General features: G+C 38.5%; 2 protein-coding genes across 3 annotated transcripts in view; both read left to right on the top strand.

Moving 5' to 3' along the window:
* LOC103709264 (SNF2 domain-containing protein / helicase domain-containing protein / HNH endonuclease domain-containing protein) overlaps nt 1-8,582 on the top strand; it is a 38,858-nt gene extending 30,276 nt beyond the window's left edge. The window contains exons 19-25 of the mRNA XM_008794532.6: nt 4,082-4,396; nt 5,066-5,250; nt 5,329-5,431; nt 5,590-5,735; nt 6,936-7,015; nt 7,113-7,285; nt 8,203-8,582. Of these exons, the coding sequence (XP_008792754.4) occupies nt 4,082-4,396; nt 5,066-5,250; nt 5,329-5,431; nt 5,590-5,735; nt 6,936-7,015; nt 7,113-7,285; nt 8,203-8,340 (1,140 nt within the window). The 3' untranslated portion in view covers nt 8,341-8,582. The remainder of the gene's footprint in view (nt 1-4,081; nt 4,397-5,065; nt 5,251-5,328; nt 5,432-5,589; nt 5,736-6,935; nt 7,016-7,112; nt 7,286-8,202) is intronic.
* A 2,497-nt stretch (nt 8,583-11,079) lies between these two features.
* EMB2076 (Pentatricopeptide repeat (PPR) superfamily protein) lies at nt 11,080-18,120 on the top strand. 2 transcript variants are annotated; one of them, XM_088700996.2, is made up of 4 exons: nt 11,080-11,271; nt 11,448-13,501; nt 15,926-16,108; nt 17,247-18,120. In XM_088700996.2, the coding sequence occupies exons 2-3, from the start codon at nt 11,852-11,854 to the stop codon at nt 16,097-16,099; spliced, it is 1,824 nt and encodes a 607-aa protein (XP_088557122.2). In that variant the 5' UTR covers nt 11,080-11,271; nt 11,448-11,851; the 3' UTR covers nt 16,100-16,108; nt 17,247-18,120. The 2 variants fall into 2 exon arrangements, with proteins under 2 accessions (XP_088557122.2, XP_008792753.4); XM_008794531.5 differs by having other exon boundaries at nt 11,080-13,501.
* Nucleotides 18,121-18,462: the final 342 nt, after the last annotated feature.

Genomic DNA, 18,462 nt, shown 5'->3' with positions numbered 1-18,462 from the left:
AAAGTTCCTGAATAGCAGTTAATATTAGGTTCTATGGAAGCCTAATGCTGTTTGTATTGCCAAAGTACAGGAACATATATGTCTCAGATCTTTATTGGGTATAAGTAACACATTCTAGCATTCCAGTATGTGTTTATCACTTTGTCCCATTTTACAGTTGTTAGATTTTGTGTACAAAGGTTACAGGAGGTTAACTTGTTAATCTACACATATGCAGAATGGACGTTCTATCAGTATTGGCAGAGAAATAAGTGATCCAACTCTCAAGTTCTTGGTCACTATAGACAGTTTTATTAAGTTTAACTTCTTTTGAGGCTTAAATACAAAGAATGAGCCTGTTAGGCTCTGATCATAGCATGCTTCACGTCTCAAGGTGAAGATGACTGAAGGAATGGTGGTGGGGGTGGATGCAAGGAAAAGTTTGCAGTTCTTTAAGCTGTCTAAATTTTTAGACTTTCTTATCAAGTATTGTTGAAGAAATTTGCATCTTTTTAGAGAATTACTTGCAAGTGGGAGCGAGACACTTGCTATCTGGTTTCATTATAACTCGACTTGAAATGTCATCTGCAAATGCAGTTGGTGATCCTGCAGCGAGCTTTATGAAGGAATGAATAGAATATGGAGATATATTTTACTTAGTTAGAACCAGCGTATGCCGAACCGGCCCGTACCGGCCGGTACGGGCCGGTACAAACCGGTCCGGCCAGCTACCGGTACGGCGGAGCCGTGGAAACCGGTACAAGCCGGTTTCTTGCCGGAGACGAAGAAGACGAGGAGAAAAAGAGGGAGCGCGGGGAAGAGAGGGAGGGAGCCCACCTTCGGCCGCCATCGGACAGCCGCGGAGGGGCGTCGGAGGCCGGTGGGGGGCGGCGGAGGCCGGCGGGGGGCGGGGGAGCCCGCGGGGGCGCTGCGGAGGCCGCGGCCGCGGCCGCGTCACTGTTTCGAAAGAAACAGGGGATGCGGCCGCGTTTTTTAATTTGGGGATTTTTAAGTGAAGTCGGCAACCGATTTGCCGACTTCACTTAAAAATCCCCAAATTAAAAAACGCGGCCGCGTCCCCTGTTTCTTTCGAAACAGTGACGCGGCCGCGGCCGCGGCCTCCGCAGCGCCCCCGCGGGCTCCCCCGCCCCCCGCCGGCCTCCGCCGCCCCCCACCGGCCTCCGACGCCCCTCCGCGGCTCTCCGATGGCGGCCGAAGGTGGGCTCGCTCCCTCTCTTCCCCGCGCTCCCTCTGGTTCTCTTCTTCTTCCCCGGTTCCGGCGGGGAAGAGCTTCCCGGTTCGTACCGCCCGGAGCACGGTACGAACCGGCCCGTACCGGTCCGGTAGGCAACCGGTACGCCTACCGGACCCGGTACGGTGGACCTTGGTTAGAACACCATTTATAAAGTATAAAGATTTAGGAAGAAGACATGGTCCTTTTAAGCAAGCAGTATTGTGGGGCATTTGGAGTAAGAAATCTAAGAGGTTGTTTGAAAGCAAGTTATACTTTTCAATCTTCTCTTTGAACATAACATGAGTGTTTAATTTTAGTTCTTGCTTCTAAGAAGGCAAAAAATTAATTCCTCACTTTTAATAGGACCGGAGGTTGGTGATAACTGTAATATGGTTAATGTCTAACATCACAAGCTCTTTCATTAGAAAGTTGAGTCTACCCACCTTGACCTCTGAAATTCAGCTTGAATTATATCTTAGTGGCTTGGTTGCAAAAGAGATGAGCTTTGGGCTGCTCAGGCCTGTCTTTTTATATAACAGTGATATTCAAGCTTGAGTCAAGTTTGAGTTTAGCTCCAAGGCTGTCAATGTGGGTAGGGGGTCCCTAGTAAATAGGGAACCCTAACTGCCTTGGCGCCAAGGTGGACTGCCTTGTGACTAACAAGTTAACCTCCTGTAACCTTTGTACACAAAATCTAACCTCCTATTATGCTATAATGGTGAATTTGGATTTTTACAAATGGCGGCATGATTTCTTTTCATGTTAATCGACTAAGTCCAATATAGGAATGGTATGCGATAACAAAATCAAATTGTTAAAGTTAATTTGAAATATATATATTTGACAAGGCTTTAAAAAATCTAAAGCTCATAAGTTATAGCTGGAATACCGCATTTACATTCAAAAGTAAAAGGATTGCAACAAGGAGGGAAGTAGAAGTTAAAAAAGGAAAATAGACAAAATACAGAGGAAAAGAACAGAGGACGAAGAGGAGAAAAAGGATCTTTCAAGTGAGAATGGAAAGAGTAAGAAGAGTAATATGAGAAGAGGAAAAAGAAAGGAAAAGAGTAAGTTTGGGAAATAATTGAAAGAAAAACTTTAAGAGGCCTTTGGGTAGTCGACAATTCTTGACAGCCTATTGGACGGCTGCTGTGCTCCACGAGAATCTCTATTGGGTGATGCGTAAGTGGATAATTAATCAATAGTTGGTGGGGGGCTGCTCAGTTGCCCTAGCATAGAGAGATGAGGGAGACATCTGCTTGGGACTTGGGGAAAGATAGGGAAAAATGAGCAAATTGAAATATACCTTAGAGGCTTAGATTATGTTATTTTCACATCTAATTTATGTAAAATAAGTTTATTTCAGTCAAACTAGTGAAAACAAAGTAAGAACAATGCAAACAAAAAAGGGAGTTTGTACATCCTTTGTTGGAAGAGTTCCTAGTCAAGCACTACCTAGGCAGGCTAGGCCTTCTAAGCACCTAGGCATGTTTGGTATTGCTTAAAGAAGTGCTTTTGTGACTTCAAGCGAAGAAAGCTTTTTCTAAAAAAATATGACTGTTTGGCAGTATCATCTAAAAAGTACTACAAGAAGAAAAAGGTCAAAAAGTGCTTTTAGGAAAGCTAGATAACCTTCCTTCGAGCTTCTCCTTCGCTTTCTCTAAAGCAGAAGCAACTTCAAACATGCCCTTCAGCAAAAATAAGTTCAAGCTTGGGTTTTTCCAAATTGACTTTTCTTGAACGAGTGGATCTGAGCCCAAGCTTCTATTTATTTTTGTGAGCCCAGAGCATTCAAACTTGGCTTGTCTATGACTCCATGAGTCCCTGTGTAAATGAGGCTTAAGCTTCACTTTTTTCTTAATCACATAAGCTCAGTCCAGACTATTATTGAGCTGAGTCCAGGATGTACATGAACAGCTTAGTGCATTTGTAGCCCTGGTAGTGGTATGGACTTTCCTATTGGTCTTACCATGTTTATGGTGTATTTATTTACTGTTTATGAGATGATTAGTGACGTGTTTTATGAGGCCTTGGATGGAAGGTTGAATATGCATCCATCCTTGCTGCCAAGACAGTCAGCTTAGGTGTGGTAGCCTTGGAACTCATCTTAAAATTTTGCATCATCTTCAAGCATAGAGGATGTTGTCAAGTTGTTACTTCCCATTGACTTACTATATCTCGGCAAGTCATGCTTCATTTATTGGATTATAACCATCTTTTTGTATGTCTTTTTATATTTACTATTTATATTTTCATATGTGCTCTGCCTTGACCTTCAGGCACCTGCTTGAAGTCCTACCTAGCACCTCGGTGCTAGGCAGCCTCCTGGCTGCCGGCCACCCGTCTGCCATATTCAATCTTTTAAAACATTGCCTATCAGTACTTTCAAATTTGTTATATGGGTATAAATTGTAGATATTATAGGTAAGTCTCTTGTTGGCATATGTTCCAGTGTAAACAACATATTTCTGAAAATTTCTCTTTGGACACTATAATTTTGGCTTAGTTTTTGATTCACCTATTCAGATGTTTTAGCTTCTTGAGGCAAATGTGATGGTTCTCAATCTATTTTTTTGTTCCAGTAACTGTATTTTTCAAAGCTAGCCAGTCTCCTAACAAAAGTCTCAAGTCATTACAGTTTTCTTGCTTATTGGAGATGTGCATGTTAAGCATTTCATATCCTGTTACATCAGATTACTGAATTGTTGAAGCCCTTCAATTTGCTTGTCTACTCGTCCATGTTTTTCCTCAACCACAGGTCAGTTGATCTATTATAGTACTACATCCTCTGATGTTGTTTCCTTTTTCTTTTTTTTTTTTTTGTGGGGGGGGGGGGTGCGGGGTTGGTGTTGGGGGGCTCTTCTTTAGGTGAGCCAATATACAGGGCGGGTTCACTTGTATATTTGCGTTCAAGGAAAGGATTCCAGGCCTAGACCATTGTTTGAGAATTTCCGGGCGGAGGAACTTGAGTCAATGGCATTTTCAACTGGTGATATAGATAAGGAAACAACTACACAATTCCTGAAGGAAAATCCTGCATATTACAATGTCTTCAAGACATTCATTGGAGAGTGGAATGATTTAAGACCGATTGAGCGGAAGAAGCTCCATGGCAGACCATTACAACTTCCTCTGAGCCTTGAGCTTTGCTATTTAAAGGAGAGTGTCAACCACGGATGCAGCGTATGTAACTTCTAATCATATATCTGAAGCATGAATGTTGTGCTCTTATGTTGATAAAATTAGTTTATTAAAAATAAAAAAATGTTAACATGCATATCTGATTAGTCATTATTTGTGAATAAGTTGGTACATTGCACCAAACAAATAGAGTAGCTACTATAGCCTCGGAATAAGTTTGCATTCTTTTTTTCTGAATGTAAAGAGAAAAAGCTGCAGTTTCATATTCATGTATATCATGATTTAAGAAGTTATGGGAAGGGATGTGCAAGATGCTCTGACTAAGAAAAGTACTAAAATAATTAAATTATTTTCAGGATTTTGTTCATCTTGAGTAAAAATGCATGGCGCACCCTATTGTCAGGGACAATTTGGATAGACTTGAGTTTTACATTATTCATAATTTATTTTCTCAAATTTGCTGTCGTAGGAAGTATCTATTTCTGCAAATGAGAGTTCTTTTCTAGTGGAGTTGGACTATGTATTCTTCATTATGATCTGATTTCTCTGTTTGCCATTAAAAAATTTAGCCTTAGCTTTTTATTGAGTCATGCTTGTGGATAACACATAATTCCACATTGCCACTTTTGGATTTCTCCCACTCATGTAATATCATTGGTACCAATTTATCTGATAACATGGCTTAGATATTAGTGGAATATTTTCTTTCAGGGATTGCTGAAAGGTGGGAGTAAGAGACGTGTTACCCCTCTAAGTGATATTAGCCGTCCCCTACCAGAACATGCTGTTTGGAAGAAGGTTGCTCTGCATGGTGGCACCGCAAAGGAGAGAGAGTATACTCAGGCCTGGATGGTTGGAGATATACCTCTCTGTAAATTTTGCCAAAAACCTTGCAAGTAGGTTCAGATTCATTATGGGGTTTAAGCTCGATTGATGCTTTATTATTTGACTACTAATGAACTATTTCCATGCAGTGGAAAGCTTGCGAAGGCTCCTGAATATTTCGAGGATCTGTTCTGTAATTTGAGCTGCTTTCAAGAATACCGAGTGAGAACCAGTCAAAGAGCCCTTCGCGAGGTATGTGCACATATTCTGGTCAACACAAAAAACTCACTGTAAATCTGGCATTTCTAAAAATACATTTTGCTTTATGCCATATCTATTTTGGATTATGCTTGAGATTTTCTCAAAATTACTTATGATGAACTTTGTCTGATACGGAGGTTTAATATCAGGCACTCTTCCAAATAGAACACGGTGTATGTGCTCAGTGCAAGCTCGACTGTCACAAGCTTGTAGAATGTATAAGACATTTGTCTATTAAAAATCGGCAAAAGTACATTGAGAAGGTTGCTCCAAACTTGGCCAGTAAGAAGAAGCTGTGAGTATTTTCCATGCCTGTATGTTTGTCTTATTGTTAATTCTGTTTGCAGATTGTGTACTGTTCATCTCTACAGTCTTTTAGCTTAATTCATGAGTACATTTTTCGGTTAAAATGATCAATCTTGTATAGTTAGCAAATTGTGAACGTAATGGTAAATTAGGAATCATGCATAGTCATGACTTGGTATATTTTCTTCTTTGGTAAGGCATGACTGGTTTATTACAGACAATTGATTGGACTAACTGTTTATCATATAATGGTTAATTGAACGAGTAACTTTTCCCAACCCCACCAAAAAAGATAATAAAATATGAGTGACTCTTTATCTCTCTTTATTTGTCTTTCTGTTAGATATGTTACACCTGCTGTTTGAATAATTATACTGCTTTTTTCATTCTTTCTCTGCTTGGAAACGAGTGCATAAAGTAGTTGTTCCATCAAAATGAATTTCTAATATCTCCCAAATAAAACATTGCCTGACAAATGTATAAAGAAAGACATAACTAACTGTATAAAGAAAAAGGAAAAAAAGGTGGGTCTTTGTTTTGGTTTAAATTTATCTAGTTTTAAAATGCTTGGTTTTTGACATGTAACCATGCTAATTGAAATATACCTGGTATTTGATGTATATTTGAGACATGAAATTAGAATAAAGTATTGAAGGATCAACCACCAGCATTGTGCAGTAGCTTTACTGAATAACACTGGAGAACGCTGAAACATTGTAAAACAATATTACTATGTTAGCAGGTCTGCACAAAGGAGTTTCTTAAACATGGGAGTGCTAGTTCTGTTAGAAATGCTATCATTTTTCCTTCAATTTTTAATAACATTTTTTCACTCTAACAAACATTTTTTTTTCAGTGGGCTAACATAAGTGGGTCAGTTCACACAAAAGAGACATACACACAAGGAGAAATTCTTTCCATGCTCTATAATGGAATTACCTTGTGTTGTTTTTCCATTTCTTCTGCTAGCTTGTGCTACAAAAGGAGTAGCACATAGCAGTAAGTATAGTGTCCATGAAATTTTATCGCAAGATGAGAACTTGACAGGGAGAGTGAATTGTGGCAAGAGTTTAAAATGAACAGAGTACCCCAAGCATATTCATATGAAATTTCTTGTTAATAATATTTAAGAACTGCTCAATAAAGTTCTTTAACTTGAGAGATGACGTTAGTCCTTGAAATGTTGCAGGCTTGATAAACTCGTTCATGAACCAATTGAAGGAAATGCGTGGCATGCAGATCATATAGTACCAGTCTATAATGGAGGAGGTATGATATTTTATAAAGACAAGGTCCAGACTCCATGTTATACATCTGGTTGGTATTGTAGTTTCAGAAGTCAAAATTGAAGTCAAAACATTGGCAGGGGAGTGTACATTGGAGAATATGAGGACCCTATGTGTGGCCTGTCATTCTGAGGTCACCAAGGCTCAACGGGCTGAGCGATGCTTAATGAGGATGAGGGCGAAAAAACAGCTCAAGATTGCCATGAAGGAGCTTGAAAATGGAAGCAATATCAAACCAGCCAACTCTAGTGATGTTAGTATTGAATCTTGATGGTTGAGTTTTGAGCATTAGAAGGACTTTTATTACTCGTTTTATCACTGTTTTGGCACCATAATATTGTTTCAAGGGACAAAGAAACTGCCCTGCATTCTGGAAAATCGAAGGCAAAGCTAATTTACTTCTTATTTTCATTTTGTTAGTTTGTTGTGCATATATTTTGTTATGTTTGGTTGCCAACTAAACCTGTTAGATTTAATATCTTCTTAGGTTTGATTTTATAGTTGCCCTAGCCTTAGAGTTGGTCTAGGGTCCTTGGAGCGCACACAAAAAGAAGTGGGGGTGTAGTGGTGGCTATGCTGGATTAGATTGTGGTTAATCAATTAAACGTTGGAAAATGACACTACTGTAGAATGTCGCTCGAGGGCATTTCACTTGGAAACTAATCTTCAGCCTGTTTTATATAGCTACGTTTTTTATACACTCTCTTTTATTTTTTGGTACCTACACTATCAGTCTGCTAATTTCATTTTTGCTTGTGCAGTGTTTCATATGCAATAATTGCATAATATGTTACTGATTATATTATTAAGACCATTTGGCAGTACATTTTGTAGAATATCATGCTGAACTAAATTGAATGTCAAATGCCAGTATCATGCATCACCACTTTATTTTTGTTGTGAAGAACTAGGCTACTGATTTAGGTCGGACTGCATTAAGCCATGATTCCTGCTATTGCTAAATTGAGAATATGATATTAGCTTTGCCAATGTATATATCTTTGTCCCCGTCATATATGGTAATTTAATTCGTCTTTGGATTGAGCTCCTTAGTTTTGTCTTAATTCTTATTTGAGTTTCATGTCAAACTCTTCATGTAGTTTATAACTACTGCTGGAGTTATTTGATTGGCACCATAATCCGTTGCCTTCTAATTTATGATCTTTCTAGGGGAGTGGAAGAAAAGAGGTTGGGGTGGAGCCTGTTGAAGGGTCGCCTCTGTTTATTAAGGTCCCTGGCAGTGCATATTCTAGAAAGGAAAGCAATACCCCTGACGGCCAGGAACATGAGTGCTCCGCCAGCAGATGAAGCAAAATGCTTCGCTAATTGCCTTCTTGGCACCTTCGACAGCCGGCATACATCGGTGTTTTGTAATATTTACGCTGTCCTGTATGGTTGTGATTGTGATCACGCCTTGTCCATTCTGAAAATGTTGGATTTACGACAAGTATTTTACATTTTCATTTTTGGATTTTAAAGGTATGACATATTCTTGTTCAAATGCATCTGAATAAAAGTACTTTGCGAATGCTATATAGCTTCATTGTTCCCATGCCTTTTGTTGCAGCCAACTTGTTTACGGAAATTAATGTTCTTTGTTTGAGTTAGCAGATCATTGCAGTGCCCGAGTAGAAAACAAAACAAATAAAATTAATGTGCAGCTAATTGATGTAGAAAAAGGAAATACTTTTTGGTTCTATTTCAGAGCTGAGGAGAGAAATACTCTGTCCTACGAAAATATACTGCATTTTCAGCACTGCCTACATAATTACGTCTACAATATTGTCTTCTCGAGGGTTTAAAAAAGTTCCTGCTACAAAGCAGGTATGCACTTCTTTTACGTCCAAGCTCTACCCTGCCGTGCAGGTTCAATTGTCGAAACTTCATTATTTCTGCCAGTAATCTCGGAAAGGCGAATTCAGCAGGATTGAGTTGCCTGACGAGTGATAGCCCTTCTACTACTACTACACTGATACAACTCACTGGTTTGGGGAGCATATGCTACTGGGAACTAAGGAAGGCAGCAGCAAAATAGAATCAGTCTACCCCTTCAACGACAGATGTAGTGATCCCGGTACCTCTCCCCCTTGTGCTCAGAAGTTTCATCACCAATTGCAATGGGCTTCAAATGCTGGCCCCTTGGAAACTAATTGTGTTGTGTCAAATGGTATTTCAGTTTATAATGGCCTGGATGGTGAGTGGTGACCGAGCACATCTTATAGCAGAGAACTTCTTTTAGCTGTCAACTTATGCAAATTTAGGTAAAGAGGAATAGTGTCTTAAATTTATTGGTCGAGAGCAGGTGGGCCCTGACCGACACCTTGAAACCCATCACATTGCTTTGCTACAATATCTTTTTTTTTTGCTTATTGTGGTTCACCATACATTTATTTTAGAGCAAGATTCGCTATCTCGGTACCAGATCTTATACCGGTGATATATTAGTAAGGTATGGTATGAAATTTTTTTAGCATGCCATCGGTATGCTATCTATACCGAATACCAAACAGTATGGTACGGTATGTTCTCTATTGTCCGGTTTGGATCGAATGGTATGGCGTACTATGTTTTGGAGGGACATGATACGACGATTAGCTTGCCATTTTGCCTCCATATGACTGTTTTTTTCAGTGTAATCTTACTGTTCCTCCCTAGAAAACAAAAACATGGCTCTGCCACTGGGTGGCAACCTACTCAAGAGAAAGAAGGGCAAAGAATGCCAAAAAACCTCCCAATCAAGTTAGGAAAAAGAGAAGTGAAAAGTGTGGAAAAGGAACCATTAGAAACTAGTTAAATTCAAACTAGTTACGGATAGGAAAGAGGAAGATGGGCACTGAGAAAATTAAACAACAAGAACAAGGGAGAAGGATGAACCAAAGTTACACGCGTGGACTCCATCTACACCAATTAGGTTAGTGCCTAAACATTCACTAAAACATAAGTCCAAAGTAATTAGACGAAGAACAAATTTAGCCAAATTCAGCCTACACAACCATGTTGCACCCAATACACATAGGCTCGAAGCTTAGATAATAATTGGGGACCAAGGACAAGCTCGAGCCAAAGTGCATGTTTGGGTATGCATGCAATGAGCCTCTCAAAAGAACTGTCGAAAAAAAAGCTCATGAGAGGAAAGATTTTGAACTCTTCTCATGCAATTCAAAATATGCAATATTAGGAACTCTGCAACGAAATTACCCATGATTAGATTACTTCAACCTTTCCAGGGCCAAGCCATGCAAGATCACCAACTTCCATAAGGATCCCTTAATCCGAATCTGGAAGCAAGGTGCTTTTAGATTACCAATAAGATAACACTTGAGATGATGGGTAACCTGGACCGTAGAAAACTTTGCCCTGACCCGGTTTTGGGCAGGCTTAGACTTAGGCCGGGCCGGGTTACGTTTTCAGAAACGCGGCATCGGATTGCCCAGAATATATAGGATTTTTTACATTAATACCCTCCTAAATATCGAATTTTGCAGAAATACTCTTCCAAAATCGATATCTACATAAAACACTTATTTTGTTATTCTTGTTTTTTCATATGTACCCATACTATTTAATGCTGTTATAAAATTAACAGTTTCAAATTAAAATAATTAAAATATTTTTAATAGATAGATGTGTAAAAAAAAATTTATAAAGCGATCATGACAAAGAACAAAAAAGTAATTTCAAATTTTATTTTATTGTTAATTAAAATAAATATAATTTTATTAACGGTGTTAGAAGAACGGTTATATTAGGCATGTTTGTGTAAAAATAATATTTTATATAGGTACAGAAATAAATAAAAATTTGAAGAGGGTATTCATGCAAATTTAATTTTTTTTTGGAGGGTATTCATAAAAAAAAAAACCCAAATATATAACTCTATACAACTCTATAGTTTCTATATATTATCTTATCCCTAGCTGGGCTCATTCCCACGTCTCGGTTGAGTCGGCCCAGGTTTAGCCGGTCCGGTCGATTCAACCGACTCAGACCCGCCCTTATGCCGGTCCATGCAATGGGATATTAAGACCGGTCCTCTACTAGATATTTATAGTTCACCTCCTCCATTCCTCTCCGAGCGAGAGGGAGAGAGAGGGAGGGACCAGCGCCTGCTATCGGGTGGCAATCGAGAATTTCTCCGAGTTTGTGGGAAGAACCAGTTTGGATTGGCTCCCTCAAGTGGTGTCGTAGGCCCTGTCTCTTTTGCAAGTTTTCGTCTGCTTGAGTACAAATGATACCCAGGTCTTATCCTAAGCCTGCCATGTGTTTGATGCTTCGTAACTGTTTTTTTTAATCTGATATCTTTTGGGGAATATAAAGGAATCCCATATTCTTAATGTTAGAGGCCTTAAAGTTTCCAACTTGATACGAATTCGTTTCTATAATTATAACAAAAATTAGTTTTTTTTGGAGGTTAGAAGCTGAGACGGGTCCCAATCTTAGCCACAAGATGACATCTTTCCCGATATTTGAAGCTATGGAAGGTTTGTTTTGGTGATGGGTATAACTTCTGCTTCGTTTTTTTGGAAGTCACAATAGTCTGGTATAGGAGGCTCGAATCCATTCAAACTGGTATCCTTGTCGTAATTGAGAATTGGACGTGCTTCAGCTGTTGTCACATTCGTTTGTAAAATTGTAGAGGCTGATATAGTTCTCTTTTGGTGGGTAGAAGCTGATGTTTTGGAGGGCAGAAGCTGATATAGTTCTCTTTTTAATTTATAATTTTCTTTGGGAACAGAGATGCTGCAAAATGTTTAGTCTCTTCCAAAGTGCCTTTTCATAGACATATCCTTTTGGGTTCTATCTCTTTCACTTTGTAGACATGATGATGTTGCTGCATGGTTTCCCTGCAATCTGCATAACACCTTATGGCTCTCCTTTAGAAAGAAATTCATTCAAAAGAAAAAGATCCCAGGTACCATTTTGCTACCATCGACTGAATTTCCTATTGGGCAAAGAGAGATTTTGTCCAGATATCCTTACAGTGGATGAATCGGAGGTATCGTCTATGATGGTCAAATGTGGTAGATGGAACGGATCCAAGCCACTGGAGATGTCAGGAATTAATTGTCTCCTCTTCCCTAAAAGAAGGGACAATCTGGTAACTTTTTCGAGTTTTAAAGCTGGATTTGTTTATGAAAAAGATGTCGGCATGTCCACATGGAATCGGGCAAAGCAATTCATCACTAATAATCATGAAGACATACAGCTGCCTTTTGTGACTCCAGTTATTCCAGAGGAGCTTATTATTGAACTGAGAAATAGACCATCTTCCGCTAGCTCAGAGAGGGAGCACATTCTTTCTGAAGTGAAATTGCACTATTTAGATGAAAGGGATGAAGAGACATTATCAAAAAGAATTTTGAGCCTTAGCAGATCTAATAAAGTCAGAAGTGCCTTGGAATTATATGCATCAATGGAAGTCTCTGGCCTTCAACCGAATGCACATGCTTGCAACTCTCTTGTCTCCTGTCTCTTGAGAAATGGATCACTTAATGATGCATTGAGAGTTTTTGAGATGATAAGAAAGAAAGAAATCGCTACAGGCCATACATATAGCTTGATACTCAAGGCTGTTGCCAGCACTCAAGGTTGTGATTCTGCCTTGAAAATGTTTGATGCATTGGAAGAAGAAGGCATATCAAAGAAAAAGTTTGATGCTATTGTTTACAATACAATGATATCGGTATGTGGAAAAGCAAAGAACTGGGTTGAGACAGAGAGAATGTGGAGAAAACTCAGGCAGAATGCTTTTAGAGGGACAAAAATTACTTATGACCTGCTCATCAGCACTTTTGTGCAGTGTGGTCAGACAGAACTAGCAGTCGATGCTTACCATGAAATGATTCAGAATGGGCTGGAACCAAATGAGGATATTATGAAAGCAATAATCGCCTCTTGCACTAAGGAAGGTAACTGGGCATTGGCTCTCAACATTCTTCGAAAAATGTTGAACGATGGAATCAAGCCAAATATTATTACCTTCAACTCAATGATAAACTGCCTTGCAAAGGCTGGGGAAGGAGAACTTGTATTTAGTATTTATGATATGATGAAGTCCTTGGGGCACACACCCGATACATATACATGGAGTGCATTGCTCTGTGCCTTATACAGGTCTAAGAGATATGTTGATGCCCTACAACTTTTTGAGGGGATTAAAACAGAACAGCACTTTCAGCTAAATGCTCATATATGTAACACTGCTTTGATGTCTTGTCAAAGACTTGGTTTATGGGAGCGTTCATTACAGCTTTTATGCCAGATGGAAAGAAGTGGAATGCAAATGTCCACTGTGTCTTATAATCATGCGATTGGTGCTTGTGAGGTTGCTAGGGAGCCAAAAGTTGCCCTGCAAGTCTACCAGCATATGATTCACAGGAAGTGTGCTCCAGATACATTCACATACCTATCGCTGATAAGAACTTGTATTTGGGGATCTCTTTGGACAGAAGTGGAGGAAATCTTGGAGGTACTATGCATTTTATTTTTCATACCATCTCGATAATTTCATTCTCAACTTATTAAAATATGTCACAACACTTGCCATGCTATCTTTTTTCTTTCTGCATGATTATTAAGTTCAAAGATACACCTTGGCATGTCGCATGAAATTTGACATGCTTTAAGTTGCAATTTCCCCTTCACATTTGGCTTTGATGACCATCATACACTTGAATTGGATCAGTATACATGGATGAAATGATATTTTGCTCTTTTTATAATGTCTTTCATCGTATTAATGTGAAGCGTATTGTTCAATGCACGCATAGAGTTCCAAAATTAATAGGAAAATATGATAGAATGATGGGGGATGAATGGAAAGATATAACAGCACATGGTTGGAATGTTAAAAGTTAAAACAGAAAGCAGTCAAAGATCCAGAGCTATAACTTGTTAGTCTAGGGTTAGTATAATTGATTTAACAATCATGTTTCCAAATTACATCATTTATTTATTTAATCATGTTCAAATACTTAGAAGTCCTCTCTGTATTTTTGAGGGAGAAGATCAGGAAACCCATTAAATTCATTAAGGGAATAAATGAGAAAACACACCATATGCTGACTACCAAACAGGTCCAGCAAATTAACCACAGGAAACGAGTGAACAGAGGGAGAAGAATAAGACTACAAAAACAAGTAAAAGACCTGCCCTGATTCCTGTTTAGAAACTGGTTGCCTTTATCCCTATCAGACAAAAGTGTATTCTGATAACCAGTAGGAACCAGAGACCAGACATTCCTCTTCATCTCCTCTACAAGCTTCTTGATAGCAGTGAAGACTCGAATTCCATTCTAACCAAGCGCTCCAAAACAGTTCTGCTATTGTCATGTCCCAGTCCAAGGTTGTCCCTTCGAATGTTATCCTCTCTCCATTTAGCCCATAAACTAAATAATTCCAGGTCCTTCTTCTTGGTGTCCCAAATTCTGAACAAGCCCTTCTACACCTGTTGTACAAAATGACATTTTAAAAGCAATGTATAGCTATGTCAACTTGTGTCTCACATAAAATGCATAGGGGGATGACTAAATATATATTGCTCTTGATTAGATAATCTTTAGTAAGGAGCCGATTCTTAGAGAACAACCAAATGAAGATCTTGATTTCTAATGGTACCTTCATCCTCCAGATCACATTAACAGAGCTGCAAAAACCTCGCCGTTGTTGGTAGTCGTACATGTCGAATTGGAAGAGAAGGATCTGTTTCTGTCTGAATTTCAAACAATCTGCAACAGTACTCTAAATTCGTGGAGGAGATTATATTGACAGCAGGCCTCCTGAGCTAACGAGACGGTGGTTATTTAAAACTAAGCTGCCAGCTATCCCCATGTTAGTAATCTGCAATTTGAGCCTGCTAATTGATGATTGAACAAAGAGGCTGGGAGTTATTCTAGGGTGCAATCTGTAGTCCTTCATCCAACCAAAATACAAATCCAATCCCATTATAAGTGTTACCTGCACACTTGAAATTTTGATTTTTTTTTTTTTGACATGTTAGACACTTAACTTATTGCGTATCCATATTTACTGGTACAGTACCATTTTTACTGCCCATTCCAGCGGTATTTGAAACATTGATCTGCAGAGTTCTTTAAATATTTAGCTCTAAACAGATAGAGACAAAAAAACAGATTTGTCAGTAAAGCTTCACATGGAATTTGATTCTATAATAAATCGTTTCTTGGTCCTCTCCTTCAAGCTTCTAATTCAGGTGCTTCTCTGAGAGGTCTGCGGATATCTTTCCTAAAGCTAGATAGTTTGGCAATGTGCACATCTAATTTTTGGACTTAAATTATTTTTAAATTTTTTGTGCTTAATAATTGTTTTACTTATCCCTTTCTAGTAGGTGATCTCTAATTCTGTTAGAGCTCTTTCTGCGGTCTGCCAGGCATTTCTAATCATGAGACAAGTGCTAATTCAAAATTTTAACAAGCATTAAAGCGAAGAGATAGCACTTAGTAGAATCATCAGGAAATAAGGATTCATAGAGTTAATTCCTAGTAGTTGGGACCACAGTTTTTCAAGTGCCAGCCTTGCTGTTTGCATGTATCATGCAAGGCCAGTTCAAGACACAGCATTGGTTGGGAAACACCTACTTAAATATTTTTTTATTATATTTTAATAAAAAGTAAAGTCTCTTCTTTTTATACAGTCATCGCACAATATGTATGATTCCAGCAGGTGACCAGTTTGCCGACCAGCATCAGTACTTAAAACCCTTGGCTGGGACAGGGTCAATGGTTATGGTTATGATCCTTGTGCTGTGTCACTATTGTTCACTTATAAAATAAAAGAGAGCATGATTAAAAGCATTATATATGCATTTATTTTGGCATCATAAATTGTTAATCGATATTTTAACCATTATTATTATTATTATTTTGATGTAACAGCGTGTTGAACCAAATTCATCCCTCTACAATGCACTTATTCACGGATTTTGTTTACGAGGCAAGATCACATTAGCAAAGAAGTTGTATACCAAGATGCGCAGTATTGGCCTTAAACCGGATGGCAGAACAAGAGCATTGATGCTGCAGCACCTGCCAAATAATAAAGTTTGGTAGCATGTATAGGTAAATTTTCAATGTCAACCTTGGATTCTAAGCCTTTATTCATTTAATTATCCAAGAACAGGATCTTGATTTAATACAAACTATAATGAATAATTGCTGTGCAATGTTAGCTAACAAAAAATTGACATATGGGGGGCAAATAGGAACTTCCTTTGATCATGTCTGGATCTGCCTAGAACTAATAATAATATCATTGAATTTTAGACTCTTTTCCTCGAAGGTCATTTTTTTTCGTTGTTTTCAGTTTTGATTCCATTATCTTGAAATATGTTCATGGAACTATGCTGCAGATAAATCATTTTTATATGGCTCTTATGCAAAGAGGTCTTGGTAACTTTTTCACAGCTCTTGCTTATATGCTTCAACTAGCAATACTGCCATTTTTTTTTTCAGTAGAATGCTTTATTTTCTTTATAAATCTAAGTCATATAGGACTATTTTTCGAACAAAAAAGGGTTATAGTGTTATTTTCTGAAGTGAAGAGATTGTAAAATAAAGATCAAATAGACTAGCTATTAACCAAAAAGGATCAGTATATCTTGTGCTGAGTATCAGGAGGAAGTTAAAAACAGAGATAAAAATTTAACAGTTTTGATTAATATTTTGTCCTAAACTGTTTAAATGCTTCTATATTATTTTTAAATCATTTAAACAGCATGTTTAATTCCGAAATTGTATGGATCTATTTATTTTTCTGATCTTATATGAACATGAGACATTCTATATTGTAAAAATTATTGGACTGATTATTTTCACATTTATATTTTCCTTTACAGTCTGGGCCAAAAATGTCTGAATAATACAAAACCAGGCGCGCACACTAGTATTTATAAGTTTTTTCCTTGCTGTTGTGCCTCAACACATGCCATAGAAATGCTTAAATCTCTGTCTCGTTTGAAAGCGTATGACACTCAACTACTCAAGCTTCTCATACTAAACCCGACATAAGCTGCATCACTAAACCTACATATAACCGTCCCGAACCAGCTACCCGATCAGACATTATTTAATGGTAGTCACATGTGAATTCCTCATAATGCTATGATATGGGGAAGGCAAAAGATTCCAGCAATAACCACTCTAGAGTCTGTTCAGCATATTAACTGTGCCTGCTCAAATGATCCATTATGTCATGCAGGACAAGATGAAACGTCCACAGGAGTAGAGCATCTGTATTTCCTTGAGGGTACCCTTGTCAGCAAAGTGTAAACCTTCTACCTGGGCTTGATGGTACTGCACAATGTCTGGATGAGAGGAAGCGACCTTGACAGCTTGACAAATGGCCACTATGGTTGCAGCTTTCATGGACAGGGAAGAACAAGGAATGCAGCTAGCTTTTTCCTATATATGAGATACAAGAGGAAGAGGCCTTTGGTTCCTGGATAGTAAAAGGACCGCGTCATGGAGTTCGTTAACAAACTATGCATTTGGATGGGGAAAACAGCCTATTCCCATGGTTGAGAGCAACACTTCGAGAACTGGCAAGCATCAAATAGTTCTTCATGGCACTTGCAAAGCAACCAGGTAATTAGTAACAAGAAAATACGGAATCAGAACATAAGCACTGTAGTACTGTGAACAGAAGAGGGAGTAGCATCAGAATTTTGCTGCCAAGGAAGGGATGAAGCTTGTGAAGTGTCTAATGATAAGAAAGAGTGCTTGATAGGATGGAACATTTCACATACATTGCAAGTATACTGAGTACCAAGCTTCACAAAGTACAGCATAAAATTGATTTTCTTAGCATGACTGCTATTTTATAGCTTGTATAACATCTTCTATGGATCAATTGTGTTTGTTTGATGACTTGTAAATATACTTTAGGACCATTGCTGAGATGGAGCATATGATTATGGTGCAGTAGGTTGGATATGCCTGGAGTGGATTGGAAAGCATCAATCTGAAGCATCCAGACAGCCCTTAAGCAAACTTCCGCTCCCCTGTTTTCTAGCCTTTCTATTTGTTTCTAATAATTATCTCAGCCCGAGGAACTCAGTTGAGGCATTGACCAAGATCTTGCATTTTTTTTCTAAGGTGTGCTGGAATGTACCGCAAAATCAGAAGAATATAGCACTTGAATGCTTTTTGACAAAATAAATTCCATTTGCTACGAATGTCTGAAAGAACATTAGGAACAAGGAACCAGAAGGTTTTCAATTCATGTAGAGAACCAGCTAATGATGTTTCCCTCCCCGACTTCTTGTCAATGTGGTTCTATAAGCAATAAAACTTCCTCTTCCTAAATGGAGATTTTTTTTTTCCAAGGGAAAAAAAGATTAGAGAAAGGAAGAGATATAACATTGGGAAATAAAGCCTCCAAACCGCAAACTCCAAGTTATAGGTGAAATGGGTGG

The sequence above is a fragment of the Phoenix dactylifera genome, chromosome 7 (assembly GCF_051530095.1).
Source record: "Phoenix dactylifera cultivar Ajwa chromosome 7, Ajwa_hap1_PhDact_Kaust_v1.1, whole genome shotgun sequence".
NCBI lineage: Eukaryota > Viridiplantae > Streptophyta > Magnoliopsida > Arecales > Arecaceae > Phoenix > Phoenix dactylifera.
The sequence above is the reverse complement of the archived record's forward strand: the minus strand, read 5'-3'. Positions and strand labels throughout refer to the sequence as shown.